General features: G+C 35.2%; 1 protein-coding gene across 2 annotated transcripts; it reads left to right on the forward strand.

Annotated features, from left to right (window-relative positions):
• PPP1R42 (protein phosphatase 1 regulatory subunit 42) lies at window positions 1–21,348 on the forward strand. Of its 2 annotated transcripts, XM_017731050.1 has the most exons (10): window positions 1–31; window positions 1,188–1,398; window positions 2,617–2,783; window positions 3,228–3,366; window positions 4,717–4,788; window positions 5,999–6,115; window positions 11,147–11,264; window positions 12,536–12,664; window positions 13,845–13,996; window positions 21,209–21,348. In XM_017731050.1, the coding sequence occupies exons 2-10, from the start codon at window positions 1,270–1,272 to the stop codon at window positions 21,245–21,247; spliced, it is 1,062 nt and encodes a 353-aa protein (XP_017586539.1). In that variant the 5' UTR covers window positions 1–31; window positions 1,188–1,269; the 3' UTR covers window positions 21,248–21,348. The 2 variants fall into 2 exon arrangements, with proteins under 2 accessions (XP_017586539.1, XP_008630198.1); XM_008631976.2 differs by lacking the exon at window positions 4,717–4,788.
• Window positions 21,349–22,171: the final 823 nt, after the last annotated feature.

Consider the following 22,171-nt stretch of genomic DNA (forward strand, 5'->3'; position numbering starts at 1 on the left):
GGCAGGGCGGTGGGCAGTCGCACGGCTGTAGGTAGGAAGGAGCTGGGGGACCGAGGGCGGGAGACCTGCCCGGCTTTCTCCCGCTTATTCTGCTGGGTTTGGAAGAAGATCTGAAAAGGGGCTCTGAAAGTTATTTTTATCTAAAAAGCAAGAAACTCACAGTAGAAAAACAGGCAACCCACAATGTCCTTTCAGGTCTCCTTCATCCCCACCTTTTAAAATCAAAGTTAAAAGCAAATCCTGTTGCGATAAAGGAGAGCTACTGAGCTTCAGATTTGTTTCGTAAGAAAGGAAGTTTCTTCTGCCTTCGCAGCCTCGATCTTGGCTTTTCTTTTTTCTCCTAATTGTAATGCTGGCAAGGAGGATTCTCTGTGCGAGGTTTAGCACTGGGACGCTTTTTGCTGTCTGCTCAGTTTTCTGATACACTATTGTGGGGCTTTTGTGTATCAGCTAGAATAGATAATATACATTGGTATATGTACTGGCTGAATAGGTGACCTTTCTGTTCTGAGTCATTAAGTTATATCTGTTAGGGTATCTTTATCCCCGGATCGTTTATGCATCCCATTCAATACTAGCCACTTACCTTCTTCCCTCTTCCCCATTCCCTCATTTATAAGCTCACTTATATGAGCCAGAGTTTGAAAAAAAATGGTATTGTTGTGAGAGCCTCCATAATATGCCTTAGTGAGAAAAACTCAAAGTTTTTAACTGTGCAGAAGATGCCGTTGTGCATGTGACAAAAGTGCTGTGCAGATATATAAAGAGCACTGTAGCTTAATGCCACCTCCCACAGCCTGTAAAACCTGTTATGGAGTGTCCTGTATTTTCTAATTTATAATCAGGTTATGAACTTCCATTAACTAGTTAATATGTGTGAGAATTATACCTGCTGTGGAGCATTGTGCTCATATTTCTACAAGAAAAAGATGAAAACCAGGATACAACCTTCTTAAGCAAACTGAAACAACAAATCAAATAGAAAAAATATTTTAAATGTTAATGAATACACCAAAAACTCGATAAAATGTCAGCAATAAAAGAGGTAGATTTTTATAGACCATATAGTATCACTGTAAATGAAAAGGGTATGGTGAGGATATGTCAGATTTCAAGTACACATGTAAGCTTTGTTGAAGTTCTGGGATACAAGTAGTATAACATTTTCCTTTTTTTTGTTTTTTAAGGCATTCTATAATACTACTTAGAAGAGCACGTGGAATAAACTATTAAAAGAAGCAGTAGAGCAGCTTGACCTATTACAGAACCATGGTTCAACTAACAATGGACCTAATTGCTAAAAATGCCAGTCACAAGAATCGTAGTGAAGAGGACTTTGGACAATATCTGCAAAAAATAACTCATCTGAATTTGTCAGATAAAAATATCGATTCAATTGTAAGATTTATTTTTCATTATTCCTTTTAAACTGGCTACTCTAATGTTTTGTAGTTACCGTTATGATGAAGTGTTCATAGTTGGCGAGACAAACAAGGAAAGCCAAGTTTTACAGAGTTGTTAACTCACAGCACAATCTTTTCAATCTATCTGTGATTTATTCCTTAAATTGCAGAGGAAGTCTGAGAAAGGAAAGGAGAGTTCAGGAACAGGAAATAACCCGAGTGAGGTTAACAAATTTGGACTGGTGTAGTGGCTTTTTCAAATTAGTCAGGTTAAAAATACACTTTTTTTAAAAAAAATTGCTCCTTGGGGCTTACTCATTTAGAGAATAATCCATGAGCTTTTTATTTCGAAGACTAAACCTGCAAATTTAACCCTGTCCTCCTTCCTCTGAGTTTAATAGTAGTAAATGTATACAGCTTTCAGTAAGTTCTGAGTTAATTCAGATTCCCTCAAGATACTGAGTAAATTTTGAAACTGCTGAGCCCTGCACAAGTGCATTGTTGCATGTGGTGGATTTCTGCTCTAAAAGTGTGATTTCAGTCAAGAAGAAATCGCTTGTTCTGTGTGAACAGATCCAGGCAAGCAAATGGGTTTATTCAGCCCACTCCTAGGAACATGTGCAGCCATAGCAAGTTACTAATTGGATCAGTCCGTTTGATGAGGTCTGGTTCATCAGCTGCCACAGCGAAGTTTTACAGAAACCTTCATAAGGAGTGGCCTTTTACTTGTTTAATAGAATATATTCAAAGAAACTCAACATTTGAGTGCAAACCTGAGTTCAGAAGTACATTAAAATAGATTGAAGTGCAAGGTTGTGTATAAACCAGTAATTCTTTGCCAAGAACTGGTTTCCAGTTACATCAGTGTGGTTTAATGGAGACAACTACACTAAAAACTGTGCTTTTCTGGAATCCATCTGATGAAGGCAGGGAAGGGAATGAAGTCACACTGGATGTGGTGTATCTGCTGGTTATGCCTGTAGTTATCAACTTCTGTATGACCAAATAGTAATGACAGATTTCAGTCTTTAATCTGATGATAACTGACAATGTAGAATAACTCCATTGTTCTAGGAAAAAATAATTTTAAGAAATGTTTGCTAAAGGTGAAAATTTATTAATCATGCAGCAGAATTTAAGTATAAGAAAAATGAATAGCTTCCAGAAGCAGGCAGTGAGTGAACATTAAGTAGCATGTTATTGTTTATTTCAGGGTGACCTCTCTTTCTGTAAAAATCTGAGAGTTCTGTATTTATATGATAACCAAATCAACCAAATCCAGAACTTGGACTTTGCTTCAAATATAACACACCTTTACCTTCAGAACAATCATATTTCAAGTATAGAAAATCTCTCATCACTGAAAAAACTTGAAAAACTGTAAGTTGAAAATAATGTATTTATTTTACTAGTAAAAGGAATAGTTATGACACTTAAGAAATTTTTTAAATTGTGTAGCCATTAAGGTCCTTTCAGCTCCTAAATTTTGCTTTTCAAATAGAAGTAATTGCTTGTTATTTTTTGATGAGATGTTCTGTGATAAAAGTAATGACATATCATCTTGACATCTATTTAAATTATTTTATTCTTTCAGTCATATAATAATAATAATAATAGTAATAATAGCAGTAGACAAAACTGCAAAAAGCTTTCGAATCAGTTAAGTGTACAATCTACTTGTATGCTGGGTTATTTACTTTTTCTATCATAATTTCCAAGTGTTATTCAATAATGCTTGAAAAATATTTTTCTTTATATACTGAAGCCTTGTGTTTGCTCTTACTTTCAAAGGACATTAAGTCTATTTTGTGTTCTATTCTGTAGATATTTGGGAGGCAACTGTATCACTGTAGTTGAGGGTTTGGATAAAGTAGGAGAACTAAGGGAGCTACACATTGAAAGTCAACATCTCCCTCTTGGTGAAAAGCTTCTGTTTGATCCAGTATCTCTTAACTCCCTGGCAGTAAGTATATTTTGAGAATTTCAGTGAGCCAGTTATCAAGTGATTAGTATTTTTACGAGAAATGATTAGGACTTGATCACTCTGTGTTTTCCTTCTTTGCCAACTGGTGGCATTCTTTCAGATTCTACCAAGGGACTCCCACCCTAATTCTCATTTAAACGAGGAGTCCAGAAAATTCTACTTCATCTTTTTTTTTTTATTATGAAGGATGAAAATGAGAATAAAGAGAGAGAGGAATTAAGGAAGTGTGTGGATGCCCTATACCAACAGAATGTGAATAAACTAAAAACGGGGTTGGAATTTTTCACTCTTAGTTTTCTTACTCTGTTTCACTTGTAGTGAATTAGTTTGTTGCTATTTCACTGATTTGATTGTTATTTATTGCCTTTTGTGTTTCTGTAGAAAATGGAATGGAAAAAAAAGGCACGAACAGCTTTTTTTTTCCCTGGATATTAAGAATAACACAATCAAAACCATTCAGTTTTAGTTCTGCAGTTCTTCTGTGTTGTGTTATATCAAGATTTCAGGAAATCTTTTTGAAGTTGTCTTTCAACATGTTAATTGCTCAGAAAACATAAAACATATAGTTGAAAAGGTTAAAAAGTAGGCTTTATTTGCTAATGGATGTAGTCCTGTACTAAAAAAATTCCTCTTGCTGTATCTCCCATAGTGTAGCCAGGGTTTGATGAGCCCTTTTTCGTGAAGATGAAAAACTCACTAAAAAGTGAGTTCTTTTGTTCACATGTATATCATAAATATTTAACCTAGCTCTATTTTTTTCCTGTTTTGAGGTTAAGTAATTCAAGACATGTATTGCTGTTTTTCTTTAATAGAAATGAGTCATTACTGTGAGAGCATTTGTACTTTGTTCCCTCTATATTGGAGAAATTATCAAAGTAAAGGGAAGTTTTATAGCTATAATCTTCCCAGGATAATAATGTATAATAAACTCTTCATGTGTTTTTCAGCAGCCTGGCCTAGATTTTGTTCTTCGTGGCTTTTATTTAAGGCCTTTTGAAGTGGGGTTTGTTTTGTTTTTTAAGGAACACTTTGCATTCTTGACGATGTAACATCTTTGTGGAAGCTAAATGTAAAAATATTCTATTTTATCCTTCAAGTGCTAAGTGTTTGGAGCCTTTTTAAGACATCACGTTTTACTTCTTATTCATCTGTTTCTGGCTCTTTTAATGGCGTCAGAGATGAAAGAGATAAAAACATGAGGCCGTATAGCTCTCTGTGTACCACAGGCAAATGTTTTGATGATGACAATGTCATGAATCTGACTGAGAAGATTAAGTTTATGAACCTGGCTTATCAGGATGATACTGGTAATTTCTGTCTGCAATGTAGATCTTGGTCAAATTTTTGAAGGGAGTTAGTTTTCCTGTATCAACTGCTGAAATGGAGATTTTCCAACTAATGGTAAGTCCTATACCTTGTATAATTCTAAACTCGCTGGATTAGGTGTCCCTTTTCATTTTCTAGAGATATAAACTTCTTCTTTTTATGTGGAACTACATTAGTATTTCCCGAGATAAACACCCGAAACACATTTAGCTTTTTATCTAAAATGTAAAGATCTCCGTAACTATTGTCTGTTACAAATAGCAAAGTGCAACATGTGACTCAGTACTGCTCCAGAGAAGGGGTAAGGAGCAGACGTATGGATACTGAGAGGTTTGTAGGATCAGGCATGAAAGAAGAATGCTGTAGTCCAGCTGTTGAATGAGACTATGTGGGTATCACATATGGGCTTCAGCTCTGCAGTTCAAATGCAATCTTTGGGCCCACAGTATAAGAACATGGACCTGCTGCAGCAAGGCCAGAGAGGGCCACAAAGAGGATCAGAGGGCTGGAGCACCTCTCCTGTGAAGACAGGCTGAGAGCGGTGGGGTTGTTCAGCCTGGAGAAGAGAAGGTTCCAGGGACACCTTATACCAGCATTCTAGTACCTAAAGGAGGTTCATAAGAAAGCTGGAGAGGCACTTTTTGCAAGGGTGTGTTGTGATAGGACACAGGGTAATAGCCTGAAACTGATCAAGGGCAGGTTTAGATTAGCTGTTAGGAAGAAATTCTTTGTGAGGATGGTGAGACACTGGAACAAATTGCACAGAGAAGCTGTGGATGACCCATTCCTGGCAGTGTTCAAGGCCAGGTTGGATGGGCATTGGGCAACCTGGTCTAGTGGAAGGTGTCTCTGCTTATGGCAGGGGGATGGAACTAGATGATCTTTAAGGTCCCTTCCAGCCCAAGCCATTCTATGATTCTATAAAAAGGCAGTCAGTTTCAATGTATGTTTCATACTTCAAAAGTAGAGTTAGTAGCACTTGCGGAACTCCGTAAAGCATTTGAACATGTTTAAAGAAAAACAAAAATTCTGTATTTACTAAGAATTCCTGAAATAATTGAGATACAATCTTACTTTGGTTTCACTTCCAAAGCAGAATAAATTACATTTTAGGACAAGATGGAAAGCCAACATAAAACAATCTGTATAGTATGTGGAGGTGGTATTTGCATGTTTCTTCTTCATATGTTTGTTCATCTTTTAAGATAATTTTCTGTAATAGTTTACAACTTGAAGCATACATGGCATGAAAAAAATACTTCTTTTTCTGCTTTTCTTCCTTCAGAAATCTTTGTCTGTATTGAATATCAGCAATAACAACATTGATGAATTAGAAGAGCTGGCAGTTTTGGAAAATCTTTCTTATCTTAAAGCAGTCGACAATCGACTTAAACATATGAAGGTATTAAAATAAATATTTGTTGTATTAAGTATGGGTGATAAGAAATTAGTCACATTCATCTTTATCACCAAATTTATGAGTAAAAAGAAATTTTACTTCTGCTGTTACTAAATCTCTGGATTGTCAAGCATGCTGTCTTTTCTCATATAGAAATATTACTGAGATTAAAAATGGAGAAGCATTTATCTAGGACGTCAAAAATTCTATTTTTATTAATTAATACTGAAATTAATGGGCTTAAATGGTAACCCAAATCACCAAGACAAAGTCTTGCTTAAAATAAACTCTTTCATTTCTGGTTTGCATATACATTTTATTTCCTTAGTAAACTTAACTTTCATTGGTTAGTAATTATTAGAATAACTATTCTTACTACTTCTTAGAACACAATATATTTTTAACAGATTGTTGAGAGAATTTGGCAGTTCTCTTTACTAATGAGGAGATTGCAGTATTTTGTGTGCATAACCTATTAGTTATATAGATGAATATATTTTCTTTGGACTCTTCATTTTTTTACACTTTAATATTAAAAAATGTTGAATGATGTCCTTCTTTTTTACTTGAGGACTATTATTGCTTTGTATTTCAAGTCCTGGATGTCAGTTGTGATTGAATTTATATCAAAATACAATTCACGTAGGCTTTAGCTGAAGAATTAAAATCACATTGAATATGTTGGTTACATCAAAATAGCAGAAAGCTTTTTCAAATAGGCAATCTCCCCAAAGCTTCCCTTTTTAAAAGGAATCCATTTCTAAATAAAACATATTACAGAGATTTTTATATTGGCTCTTTCTTTCTTATAAATAAAATATACTTCTGTTGTGATGATCTTAAAAAAAAATTGTCATAGCCAAAGAACCAATTATTTTTAAGAATTAGGATGCCAGTTTGAGACAGCATTTTCAGTATCTCAGGGGAAAAAACAGAATCCTCTGAAACAGAATAAGGAGAGGACAAAAAGACTGCATTATTCAGTAACTGTGTATATATTATTTATTCATTATTAAACTTGATTATGTAATCATCAGGAAAACCAGAATTATATTTACCCAAATAATGTAGATTTCTATGCTGCATGGTCACAATGTTTGAAAAATTATGCAATTAGCATTTGAGTTTGCTGCTGCTGTCCATTACATTCAGATTAAGCTCTGGTATATTTTGAAAGTGACTGTTCTTCGTGTTTTCTAAACAATCTCCCAATTGTTTAAAATATATAATTGTTTGAAATGTATGGAACAGGGAAGGTGTTTCTATTCGTATCTTTGCAGACCTGTAAAATTAATGAACATAACAAATATGTTTAATATACAGTGTAATGCAGGTGGATATCCAGCTTTCCAGCTACAATTACTGAGTTTTAAGGGATTACATTTTGGTAGGCTCTACTTATCACTGATATAAATTCTTAAATAAATAAGAACCAAACTGTTGAAAAATGGAGTAAGCCATACAAAGTGTTTTTTAAAAAGTCAGTTTTAACTCTGTGTAGAAGGCTTTAGCTCACAGCAGACATCAAGTAGGAGAACAATCTTATACAGCCGCTGACTGTTCAAAAAAAATAGCTGAGGGAAGTTTTGAGTATGTTTCAACTTTTTTGCATCCCTGAATTTCATGATTGCATGGCATACATTATTCTACAGCTGTGAAAGCTGCAAGGATTTTAGGAGTATACAGTTCTATACACTTAACTGGTTCTGCTGGCTGAACTTGCTACGCACAGCAAAGGCTCTTTCATTCCCACACAAGCTGCCTCCATTCTCCTCCCTCTTGCCCCTCTGTTATCAAAACTCTGGTGTATACCTCTTTTTCATGCCAAAAGCACTATGTCCCCTCTTTTACCATTCTTTCTTTCCCATCACTGCCATCAAGAACTTCCCCAGGAATATTTGGCATTGATCAGAGATCGTGGCAGTGCTGCATAACAGGGAAGTGTCGGAGAGCTCTGTACCCAGCTGTGCTTCACCCGGTGGGAAGAGAGACTGTAGAGGAGCTCTGTCTGAGCAGGTCTGGTGAACTGCAGGAATAACATGGAATCTTTGTGAAAGATGAAAATATGAAAGGCATGAGAAATTTATGATATGCAATCTTATGTAGACTTTTCTCAGTTTTGTGTATTTTATATAATTATTTAATATTTAAACATTTCTCTCAGTTTTTTCACTTTATTATGAAAACCCATTTTCCTTTGCTTTGCAACTATGCCACCTTGATTTCAGCACAGTTGGAAATTAGGACTAGTAAATTCAAGCACTTAAGGTTGTGGCTAATTCAGGGCTTTGTTAGCATAACTAACAGACATCAAGGCATATGACCTTGTTTCACTTGACTGAAGTTTATATAATGCAGTCTGAACAGTAGACAGAAGAAAATCAAGTAATTTTTCTTAATTCATGCAAAATAACTGTGATGCAAATAACCAGATGCAAAAGGTATGTTGTAGGTCAGTTCTCAAGAACATAATTGATTTTAATAGAATTGGCTTTTCTTTGTTTTCTGTTGCTTGCTACTTCATTTATTCATACTACTGAGGTTCTGGTTTGCTTTAGTCAGGATCACAAGGTCTTCTAGATTGCAGTGTATTTGGGTTGGAATTAAGGAAATTTTTTTAAAACACTATGTCTATTAAAAAACCCCCCACAACTATTCCTTTTTACAAAAAGCCAGCATATTATTTATTTATTAAGTTCATTAGTTTTTGGAAGATTATGACTTGTGTGAGTATTTGGATAGGTAGAAAAAATATAGCTAGAAATACCTGTAAAAATCTGTATTTCCCAAGTCTTTAATTTATTCAACCTCTGCCCAGTATTGATTATGACAAGGGGATATCATGAAAGATGAATTCATTTGCTTCAGAATTGAGTCAGGAACAAGAGAAAAATTATAGATTTTCTCAAATAGATTATGACAGGTAATCAAACTGGTGACAAATTGCTGTCTGTAGATGTAGCTGGGGCAGTTGGATTAGATGTTTCCGATAAAAACTGGAGCATACTGGTCAAATACCAATTCTTAAATGGCCACCGTTAATTGGTAAGAAAGTTACTGCCAGCACTCCAGCTGCCTGCTCAGGCACTTGCCCTTCCCCCTCCCCACCCTCCCTGATGGAATATAGTTTGCTCGTCAGTATTTTGTAGCAGACCTCAAAGTGATAGCATGACATGATCATTTATCAAACGGAGCCTGCCCAGAAGAGTGTCTGGTCCCTTTAGTACAGCTTATTGAAAGGCTGGGAAGTGAAAGCACTTTATTAGAGACAGGAAGGCAATGAACAACTAGAGCGTATCGAAAGGGTAATCATATTTCAGCACAGGATTAGTGTGCTCTTAGATAAACATACATTGGAGTAAGCATGTTCTGGGTCATTTATCAAGTAAGTAACAGCTAACAAAAATCTACAGGACTCTGTGTACATTCATCAAAGTTAAACTGTATACATTTTATTTCAGTAATAGACAACTTTGTGTTGCAAAACTATTTCTAGGAAAAATTCTTTCTAGTGAAATCTAGAACACATTACAGGCTTCAATTATAGTGTCTGAATGCTTAGGTAAGAATAAATAAGTATACTTGCTAAATGATTTTTCTTTTTTAATAATTCTAGCCTAAAATATTTTGCTTGTGATTAAGTGTTAGCACCTAAACTATGGGGGTTGTCATGTTGCTGTTCGGATACATGCTGATTAAGCTTTGCTGCGTAACATTACAAGAATTATTAACATTTCTTTGTGTGCATTGGTCCTCAGAGTTTCTTGCATTGTTTTATCAGTCTTGATCCTCACAGAACCAGGCTTTTGCTCTCTGTTTTTCTAAGAAGACATTTTTATCACTGAATAACAATAGATGATATCACCATCATCAGAGATAGACCAAAAATTATATGATTTGGAGGTATGAAGCTGTGCTGCCACTTTCTCTTCCACATGATTTTTCTTAACATATATTATGTAACCCATAGAATATTTCCAAGAGGATTTCCTACCAAGGGAGATGAGCCAGCAAAAGCAGAATTCTCCCTGCTTGTGTTACCCAAGCAATTTTCTAAATTTGAAGGACCTAAGAGATACCTGCATTACTAGAGACTTCATTGTTGGCATCAAGCTACAAAATTTCCCACACTTTGCAGTTTAGAATCTGTCACAGCATGATGAGTAGATTTTTCCAAATTATTACAACAGTAGAACATAAATTCTCTCTCCTCTTCTATTTGTACAGATTGTCTTGAATCCCTCCATAAGCTTTTCATACATACAAGAAAAGCCTGTGAAGAATGGGAGTTAAATGAAATTTTGGAAAGAAAGTATTTCATAAAGTAGGGTGTCTGAGTAGAAAGGACCAATCTGCTAAACTTTGCATGTTTTTACCTTGAATTTATTGTATTTAAAAGACAGAATAGTTTCATCTAGGTCATGCTGTCCCTGGGTAACAGACAGAAATACAGATGGAGCAAGGTATATTTCACTAATTTCACTGTTTAGGCCAATACTATAACTGACCACCCACAGTTAGGTAGGGAGAGATTACTCTTTCTCCTGTAAAATACAGTTCTACATATATATAAAGAGAGAGGCAGTCCACTCTGGATAGTGTGGTTTTTAGCTTTTTTTTCAGTCTGTCCTTTATAAAGTATTTATTGTGCCACACGCTGATATTCTAAGGGCTCTGTAAGACCTTGGTGATGCATTAACAGACATTACATATCATACAATTGTTTTCATTGGTACTTCCTAGGCTTTAGGTGCTTATAAGTGAGATTGAAGTGGTAATTTTCCAAAGCTGGCGTTACTGTATCCTTAAAAATGCAGTGTCTTCCAACTGCATCACCGGTTCTTCTGTGCAATTTTGATATATTCAGGGGATGCTGTGGACCAATCTGCTTGAAAATGCACATTCTTAATGTGAATAGTCTCGTTGAAGTTATTTCTGTGTGCAGGATTTGGGCCTGGCTGAACGAATCACTGTTGAATTTTATTCTGGAGGGGGAAACATAATCACAATGTTCTGTTGTTGTTTCAATTGCAGGATTTGGAGGTTGTATTAAAAAAATGGACAAAGCTACACAGAATAGATCTTACGGGAAACCCCATCTGCCAAAAACCAAAGTACAGGGACAGGATTATAGTACAGTCACAGACTTTAGGTAAAAAATTAAATCAACAGCCCACCCATAACCCCCACTCTTTTAGAAAATAACTGAAAAATTAATTGTTCTTGAGTAGCACTATGTATGTAAACACAGTTACTGCTATAGATATGTGTCAAATCATAAATTTTTAATTTATATACAAAGCTAAAACTGCTTATGTAATCAGCTTCACAAGCCATCTTGTTTGGCTTTTGGTATTAGTAGTAGTAATCATTTGTTTTGTAATAGATGATTGGTGAGACTGTTACAAGACAATTTTTGTGTTCGTATTCCAGATGTTGTGAAACTGATTTTCAAAGATCAGTTTAATCCATTCCCCTATCAATGTGTAGTAGTTGCTAAAGTGTTTTTGTTGTAGAGCGCCAGTTGTGCAGATCCCACCTTACTGTGTTTGAATTTGTCATATAACATTCATCCTTAAACTTATAAGCAGTTCACACTTATATTATGGGTGTTATTTGTTAATCTTAACCCTTATGGTGCAGTTTATATTATTATTTTGAGATAACTTTAGCATAAAAGGAAGAAAGTAATTCTTCTATATCTAAACAGTTGTACTGTAGAAATAAGTAAAAAAAAACCCTCCTAATTTTTTACTTTTTTGGATAAATGTGGCAATTACGTTTAAAGTTAGAATTACGGAACTTGATTTTTCTCAGAGTACAAAGTATTGGCCATTAAGAAAAAGAAACAGCTTATCTGCACAATGAAAATAACAGTGCCTTAGGACAGTTCTAATGCAACCTAAATTTGTAGCCACCTGAGGTATTTCATTTGGGCTGACTCAAAAATGCAGATGCAACCAATGAATCATAGAGCAAAAGGTTTATGGCACCTAAGTGAGTAAAGTTAACCTTAGAGAGGAAAATCTGTGTGACTGTCTTCATGATCAGTAGAATCCCTTGATTGCTAAGACATGTCGTTTCCCTCTGAACCTGGATTTTTGCATCTATCTATACTGTATGTAAGAGCATATCCTTTCTTCAGAACTTTCTAGAAGTGTTGCATGTTAACCAAATATGAAATATGTGTATTTCCCTTGAAATTTATAAAAAAAGTAGGGTTTTTTTTTTGCAATTAAGACAAATCATTCTTGCAGCTTGAATATGAATATAAATCTTTATTGGTTATTTTTTTCTTTACCAAAATACTAGAAAAAGAAAAAAATATTTGAAGAGAATGAATATAGAGCCAATACACATTACATACAACTTTGTATAGCCATTTAGTTCACTTTGTATCACAGAAAATGTTCTCTTTTGCAGAATCCCTCGATGGGAAAGAAATTCAAGGAATGGAAAGACGTTTCTTAATGAATTGGAAAGCCTCCAGAGCTGCCAGGAAAAAAAGCAATGAAAGAATAATAGATGAACATGCAGCCTATGTACAGTTTTGTAAGAAAAACAAATCAATTATTTCATGCTTATTTAAAATTTACAGAAATCATAAAATAGCAGCTAAAAATATATATACTAAGAATTGTATGTAAGGGACTTGTACCAATGATGAGTCCAAAAGACATGAATAGAAATTGAGCTTTTCCAATATAAAATTTAATTTTAGCACTAGTTCATGTGTTGGTTTTTTCCCTCACATCCCAAACTCCCAGAGTCATGGAAAGGAGTAGCTAGTACATTTTGAGTGTGTAAATATTCACATTTACTTCCCATGTTTAAAAAATGTTGGGCATTCTTGAATAAATATGCATGAAATTCATCAGACATTTAAAATATATTTGTTGATACTTACTTGATCTGTGTATATTGTCAGTCCTTTAAAGGCCTTCACAAGATACATGTAGCAGAAGTCCAAGTTTTAAACTTGGAAAGAAAAAAAATGTCTGGGAGGTAAAAAAGCCTTAAAGCCTTTTTGAGGTTTAAAGGCAACATGTTCTTCAAGTGGGAAAACAAATTAGTGTTGAAACTAAAATAAAACCTGAAATAAATGTTGAGGTTTTTTAAAAATGATGGGGAAGTGGTGGTTGTTACAGAGTTGACTGCAGGTTAAAACATAAATGACTTAACAGCATGTCTTGCCATCTTGCAGTATTTGGATACAGACATTTGACTTGAAATTAGTCAAAATGGTTTGGATTACCATATTTATAAAGTAAAATTGGTGGCAGTTAACACTGTTGCTTTCAGAAGATAAATTAATATGTTATTTTGGAAGACATGAAGGCTGATTCTCTGCCTGCCAGCACCAGTCCTAAAATATTTAGTCTGCTCAGTGTTTGGAAGCCATATGTAAATGGCAATGGTTTTGAAATGGTCTTCTGAATAACTACTGATATAAGGAAGTGCTATGTAATTGAATTTACTCCCTTTCAAATAACTCTACCTGACTGGGAATACCTGTTTTAATATTCACCTTCATCAGTGTTTAAAGCACCTTCCATAATTCCATTCAAAGTTTTCCGTTCTCAATTATCAAATTTGAAGTATTTACCTTAATATTACCTTGTTTTCTATAACAAGATATATTGGAACCTCTGATCAATCACACTGAATATTAAATAGATATGGTTTGACTTGGGATATTGAATTAATCCTTTTTTCTTTCTATTTTCTGCAGCTGACTCTGAAACACCTTATCTCACTCTTCCTTTTCACGACAGTCACTCTGTGAAAAAAAAAGCAGATTTTTTAGATTTGTCTCACAAGCAGGAAGTTGCAAGAAAACCTCTGTCAGGAATCCGTGAAAGAAGTAGTCAGATGAAAACTCAGGTGTGTTCCTCAAATATCTTCCCTTTAGTTATGTTGGTTATTGCTTTTACAGCTCTTGCTGAATCAGTTGGAAAATGAGTACAGGAAGGTAGAGTTTAATATGAAATAATTTTTTTAAACACATTATATTTATTGTCTTTATTTCTTTAAAAGACAGGATAATACAATTCAGTTTCTGGTTATAAATCAGTAGACTAGCTAATAGTAGTAACTTTAATGTTACTAGTTTCTGTCATATGCATTTAACTATAATCATTTTCCACAAAGGTAAAATAATATCGAAGTTAATTCTCAGAAGTAAGTTAAGGTGTCAGCACCGTTGGTGAAGGGTGATCCTGTGCATGGAGTCATCTGCAGAAGGAGAAACAATATCTTTTCATCATTACAGCTTACTTCTAACAGCCATGCTCCAGTTTCACCTGTAGCAATAGTATAGTGAGGTATTTGGGACCTAATATCACTCCGTCCAGATTTTTAATGTTATTTTTAACCAAACAGTTTTATTATTTATCAGCTACACTAGCCAAAAAAAAAAAAAAATTCATCATTTATACAATGCCATAGATAAAATAAATACATGCAACTGACACAGCTATGCTTCTGTTACTAAATTAGTATATATAGTGTTCTATTTTATATTTACATCCAAGTTAGAATTTGTTAGTATGTTTGACAATTTACTGAGCAACATTTAATGCTATTTTATTCTTGACAATTTACCACTTTCCATTCCATCACTTTTGTTCCTTCTGATTATTTGTTCTGATTAAAATAGCTGCCTTTCCATTGAGAAGGGAAGAAGAATTGCAAATCATAAAGCTGCTCTCTTTCAAATAATAATCTTTGTTCATCACATGACAATGGATATATTCTGGCCTAAAAAAACCCTGAACTTGTCATATATGTGCCCATTCTCGAATTATTTCTTGCTGCGGAAAGCACAAAGCAGTGGAGCAGTTAAAAAGAACTGCAGGAACAATGTACTAGTTATTATAAAAAGTAATAGTGTTAGTACTACTATAGTAGCACACTATTATTTTCCAGTGAATAGTCCAGGCTTCTGAAATTTAAAGGGATACAGACTAATACTCCTGCCATATAAATATGTTTGGGGTTTTTTCAATTCTGTTGTAAGATGGGTTTGCTTGCATGCTCAGTGTTCTGTCAGCTTGCATGTCATCTTTATTAGCATCCTGTCTTTTGGGCCAGGCTGAGTAAAACTGTGCTTTCCATTTACCATTCCCCATAGTCCTAAAAAAGCATGGAATGTGCGTGTACATCATCTTTTCTTCTATAAGACCTTCTGCTATTCCCTTGGAGACAAAGCATTCCGATTCTGCTGTACAATGTTAAAAAGCTGTCTGATTGTTGAGCTTCTTTGCTTGGCAAAAATTTTCTCAGTGTGAAAAAGCTGGAATACATCCCGGCTCTGTTGAAATCCCTTTTGACCCTAGAAAGGCAAAGAGTGCATCTTCCATACTTGATTGAAATAAATGTCTTTATTTTTATTAATTTACATTTGTAAATTAAACAATTTGAGTGATTTTTTTTTACTGTTATTCTAGAAGATTTTAGACTGTTTTTGCAGAAAGGTTTGAAGAAACTGCAATCAGATGACGTGCATTTAATATTTTTAAAAAACTTTTAAGTGGGACTTTTATCTTGGATGCTGAAGGTTGCTGTACCTTACAATTTCATGTGTAATTACTAATCCTGAGATGTATTCTAATCTTGTTACTAAAAGAATTCCATAGAAACAAGAGAGTCTTGGGAGTTAAAGGTTTGTGAATTCTTTAGAATATTTATTGGGAAAATAAACCCAAGAGCTCAAAGAATAGAAATATTCATTCTCAGAGTTTATGCAGATAGGAAAAAATGGTAAATCATAGTATTCCCTTGCCAGATCCAGTAATTAGGGATATACATGAATGTGCCCACAAGTAAAGGAAGGAAATTTTTTCAAACTGAACAAATACCTGTATTGTTTAATTGAAATTCAGTATTGAACCAAAGAAATTAGTGAATTTTAATCCTACCCTCTGTGTTAGTCAAATAAATTATTCCAACAGATGTTTCCTCTTTTCCTATACATACTAGGTGATGTTTGACCTTGGCAACTGAAAAACAGGCATTAAATACCTTTTTAACCTACATCTAAGATCCACTGAGGATTGCATACAGCTTGAACAATAAAAAAAGCCACTTATTACTAGATTACTGAAATATGTCATTTATCTTTCTTTTTTGATGATATAAAAACAATAGCAATTTTATATTGAATTTTAAGTTAGTTTTGGGCATTCAGAGAAAATTATGGATATTGGCAGGAAGTAATTAAAAGAAACCAAATCACTTAACTATTTTAAAGATACCTAATACCTTCCAATGGGATACACCATTATTAATTTTCCCTGAGTAGAGAAGTTGTTGAAATTTTGATGTTGTAAACCTAATCTGTTACCAGCAGTTTCTGCCCACATTGCCTTACTCATGGAATTAAATATTGTGGTAGGTATTTGTAGCAATTCAGAATGGGGTGGGAAAGTCACCTTTTGTCTCTCCAGCATATGTTATGGAATTAGCAATATGGAAATATCTTTAAATGATATAGTCAGCATGTAATAAATACTCTGGATTGTGCCAACTAATTATAAGCCACTCTGCTGCCACCATGCACATCATGTATAGCTCAAGTTCTAGTCCGAAAGGAAGGTTATAATGGCTTATAATTAATATATGTATATCTCAAGTTCTGAATTAGTATATGTATATAATTAGTATATGTATATCTCAAGCAACATGTATAGCTCAAGTTCTAGTCCGAAAGGAAGGAACTTGCAGTGAACAATGTCAGTTCTCCCTCTTCTTAGGCAGGTGCTTGTATAAACATTGTATTTAATTAGATAAATATTTATAAATGCCTTGAGTTGCAGTGATTTGTGTGGTCTGAAATCTACACAGGATAATGTATATTTGATAACAGGTAGAAATCTGCATGTTCTGCATGTTTACTGGGCTTTTGTTTATATGAGTCCAACCAGCGTTATAATACATAGAATTATTAAGGCCTATTATATGACAGGTTTTTGGGGAGAGATTATACTGAGACTATAATGATATATACCCAAAATATAAACTTTGCAATAATGGACTTCACATTACACAATATAGTTCTCTTTTTTGAGAGGGAGGTGGGGAAATACGTTACCTCTGGGTGACCTAATTCTTGTTCTCTTACTAAATATCAATTTCAGCAAACATCTGAAAATTCAAAAATAAAAAATACCCTCAGTCTTGGCTCCAGGAGAAGGAGAAATACGGATTTAAGATATAAACCAGTGCACCCTCGAGTTGGTTTTTGCAGCTGAAGAGCTTACAAGCACTCCAAATGTATTCAGAATTAGGTGCATTAAATACTTAGAGATACCAGCTGGAGCACTTTGCCAGAGCTGAGAGCATGTTTAGAACAGACACTGAGTGCCTTTTCCAGCAGCCCATCTCACTGCCTTTTCTTGCGATGGTGTTGAAGGAAAAATGTAAACATCTTCTTAGTGAGGTCTAGAGAGTATCAATCAGCATTTAGTGCTGAAGGCTGTGGAAGAGAAATGTAAGGAATTTACTTGCTGTTGAATTATTCAGCCATAACAGAGGATATCAAAGGAGTCACCACAATGCTAGATAAAGTGTAAGGATAAAGAGATAAAGTGAAGTTCTGAAATTAAATAGTGTTGCTGAAGCAGAGCTATAGGAATGAAGGTCAGGTAAGCAATTTCTGGTTACTGTGGCCCATGCAAGGTCTCAGCAGGCAATTCAGCCAGTTTAGTGGTTGGTTCCCTTTTTTTTTTTGTGGAGAATATGCACTGCCTGTAAAGGTGAGTGTAAGTACTTTTGCAGAGCCATAATTAACATTACAGTAATCTATACCCTAGTAATATTTTTGGTATCCATGTTTACAGCCTTGCTGAATATGGTGCTGGATGATTCTCCCCATCATTGCCATCATTCATACTCTGTTCAGTCGGAAGAATATAACTGTCATCACAAACATACAAGATGATATACAAATGGCATTGCCTTCTGCCTAAACTTCTTTCAGTAGTGGTAATTAAAAAAAACCAAAAAATCCCCAAAAAGAAGTAGGTCTAATATATGCCCAATCTGTAATATTTAATACTGCCACATCATCCAGTGTCCTAAAGGCAGTGACAAAAGGCATCCCTTTTTGCCCATGCCCTGCCTCCCCACTCCAGTTCTCTGTGCTGCTGGCTGTCCCCAAAGCTGAGGAGTAGAGATCTAAACCACACTGGCAGGAACATGTGCACTGATAGACCTCTGTGCCCTTGAAAAGAGTAAATTCTTCTCAAACCATGGAGAGAGAGCACATCTGCTGGTGAGCAGATTGCCAGCTAGACCACGTGTACTCCTACACGTCTGGCTGACCAGATAGAGCATAGACACATTCTTGACTGGCAATCTGGCAGGAACACATCTGCAATAGTCTGCTCCCTCTTCCAGGAGATACAGGCTGTTTCCTAGACATTTAGAAAACCAAATGGCACATGCGACTTGTCTGCCAGTAGGTGGTCAACAACCTACAAGGGCACATTTGGGGCTGCAGGCTGTCAGGTGCTCTCAAGAACATTGAAACCAGACTGTTTGAAATCTTCTCCATAAAAAACATGAATATTTAGAATGTTTTAGGTTGGAAGATCATCGAGTCCAACTGTAAGTCAGTAACATTTTAAACTGAATGCAGAATGAGAGAGGACTACTTAATGATTTTAGGGTGAGTTGTATCCTTTAACTGGCTCCATTTAAATTGTATCAGGAATGAAAAGCTATTTTAGGATGGTAAACAAAGAGCAAAGTCAGATCTTTGCATATCTATTTTTCAGGTGTTACATGTTCACCCTAATAGATACTAGATAAATGAAACATTCAGGATGCGGTATTTATTTTTTTTCATAGATTTTTGTTGTCAGTACTTTTAGACTACTGTTGAGATAAAACCTCAAAACCTCATAATGTTTTTGGTCTGCTGCATTAGCATTACACATTTTTTACTGTGTAATTAACTGGAAAAATTATAAAAATCACTTTAATAACACAAATATGAATCTAATTTAAAAAGTAAAGAAGTAATGCTGTGTTTTCACATTTTTAAAATACATATCTGCATGGGAGTTTTAAAAAGTAATTTGAGGTTAAAATAAAGACTGCTGCTTGAATAGGAATATATAAATAAATTCTGTAATTTCAATATAACTCTGTTGAACTCAGTTTCAATAATCTAATTTACTGCAATGATATAAACACTGTTTCAATATTTGCCTTCCTGTATCCGGTCATACATTGTGTAGGCACACTCCCCTCTCTGAAAAGTTGAAAGCAGCTGCTTTAGCAAACCTGAGGTGAAAACACAGTCACTGTGCCTTCATCTAGCATGGTGAGCTACTACATTTTGGAGGACACCAAATGGACAACCACTAATTTTGGACAACCACTAATTCCTTAGTAGTAGCTATACCTCCTCAAATTCACTTCCAGCACCTTGGGATGTATCCCACCCAGTTGCAAAGACTTGGATATGTCAGATTTGCCTTAGTGGTTTTTAAATTGGTCATCATCTACTGTTGGTAGAATTTCTCCCCACCAAAAACTGTTCCTAGGACTTAAGAGGCCTACAGGCCTTACCAGTAAAGATTCTGATGCTTTTAGAGCTTCCACAGTACCGATGGTGTGTTAGAAGTACCAAAAGAAAAAAAAGACATCACTGCCCAAATACCTCCCCTTGATAATGCTCTTACCATAGTCAGAATATATGTAAACACGCAGTGTTTGAGTTACTGATCTAAAGTTCATATTTGAACTTTTAAACCATAGCTGATGAAAAAATAATATTTTTTCTTAAATATCACATTAAAACCAGTGCAAGGTGTAAGTTAATTTAATGCTGTATTATTTCTTTATATATGCAGGTATAAAGCAGTACACAGCACTGCCTGTGATACAGCTATAAAAACCATGCAGTTCAAAAGTTCTGAGATAGGGGCAGACAGGGGAAAAAAGTAGCCAGAAAACTGTCAGTGATGAAGATGTGTCCATTGATTTTTCAGGATGAGGATTCAGACATGATCTGTTAATATGGGTAGTATGTGATTGTATTCAGGCTGTAACTGGTAAAAGTAAGTGCATCTGAAAGGCTCTCTTCCCTGTTTTTCTTATGATTTTTTATCTTGGTGTGGTGTGCAAAGTAACTATCATGACTAACAGAGCTCTGAGGCAAAATGATTAATTATGTGAACCTGCTTATTTACAGTCACAAAATTATAAATGTTATATATTATAACTGGAAGCAATACTTTTTTGCTAGGAAAAAAAAAAACAGTGAAAATTTATTTTAAGTCACTTGGCCTTGAAGAATTCTAGGAATTCATTGTTAAAAAAGTTGTATTTGAACTTCACCTCTTCACTCAAACAACACTGTAACCAGAGACTACGGGAACAACTGACTACATCTTTCTGTTCTCTTAATTCTGAGCAGAATTAATTGCTGCATCAAAACCAAGATAAATCCAAGCCAGCTGTTTAATGATCCATGTAATAGACTAATACTTTAAATCAAAAAGAGTTTTGAATCAATAAGCTCTTCCTTTCTTGGAGAGTTAATATGTTAGACTACCATAGTAACCACTGATTACATGTCCAGTAAAGCTGGGTATAATCAGTTACACATAGTTTGTAGGAAAATGTTTTGGAATAAAAGACTGAATCTTATCTGATTTCGTTTATATGAGAAATTGCTTTGATTATTTATAAGTTTTTTTCCTTATGGGGCTTGAAAATTGAAAGTATTTGATACGCATTTATGCAGGAAAAAATGTTAATACCATTTTTGTCCATGAAAAAAGTCAGTTTTGTAATAAAGGAATGTACAATACCCCAAATGGACAGATTCTGTCAATTCAGAATATTCTGGCTCCAGGTTTGGCACTGAGAAGAAAAACAAAAGGGCTTTCACTGCAACAACCAATAACCTTGCAATAGGTAAAGATCTTTTTTTCTCATCAGCAGGGTTTGATAACACTGCTTATACTTTTTTAGAAATATTGAGTGCTCCCGGGAAGTGTTAATGACAATGAGAGCAATAGGTGCTTTGGTGTGGATGTGACATGAAGATCTGACCTGTCTTCTCTGATCTCTCTGATGTAGGTTGAGGAGGAATCTGAAGTAACAGCAGAAGTAGTTTGAATTCTAAAAGCCAGAAGTTACAGGATGTGAAGATTTGGCCAATATTGATTTTTCTTTTTCCCCTCAAAGCTTACAAAGAAAGATACTGGTGTCTCTTTGGATATGTTATCTGTGTCTTTTTAATCTCAAAACCAGACAAAAATTAGTATGTTGAACTTAACACTGCTTTCTAAGAACATTCAGAAAAATAAGGGGACTACCTCTTTATTTAGAAGCAGTGCTTTGTCTCAAAAGCATGTAAAAACATCAGCATGTGCTAGGCTAAACTGGTTGCCTAATTCTTAAACTTCCTCAAGAAATGAACTGGTTTTAGCCAGTGTCTTACCTAGTAGCTGCTTTTTTCCCTATATGATACTCAGCAATTGTGTAGACGCATGTTCACAGTAGAGTCATTAAGGTTGAAAAAGACCTCTACGATCATGCAGTCCAACTGTAAACCTAACACTGCCATATTCACCACTAAACCATGTCCCCAAGCACCACATCTACACATTTTTTTTACACTTCCAGGGATGGTGATTCCACCATTTCCCTGGGCAGCCTATTCCAATGCTTGACCACCCTTCCAGCAAAGAATTTTTTCTCAACACCCAATCTAAACCTCCCTGGTGCAACTTCAGGCCGTTTCCTCTTGTTCTGTCACTTGTTACTTCAGAGAAATGACCAGCCCCCACCTGTCTACAACCTCTTTTCGGGTGGTAAGGTTCCTGAGCCTCCTTTTCTCCAGATTAAATACCCTGAGCTCCCTTGGATGCTCCTCATCAGACTGGTGCTCCAGACCCTTCACCAGCTCCATTGCTGTCCTCTGGACATGATCCAACACATCAATGTGTTTGTAAACTAAATACAAGGGCCCAAAACTGAACAAAGGATTTGAGGTGCGGCCTCTCCAGTGCCAAGTACGGGGAACAATCACTGCGCTGG

Source organism: Corvus brachyrhynchos, unplaced genomic scaffold (genome assembly GCF_000691975.1).
Source record: "Corvus brachyrhynchos isolate BGI_N302 unplaced genomic scaffold, ASM69197v1 scaffold961, whole genome shotgun sequence".
Lineage (NCBI taxonomy): Eukaryota > Metazoa > Chordata > Aves > Passeriformes > Corvidae > Corvus > Corvus brachyrhynchos.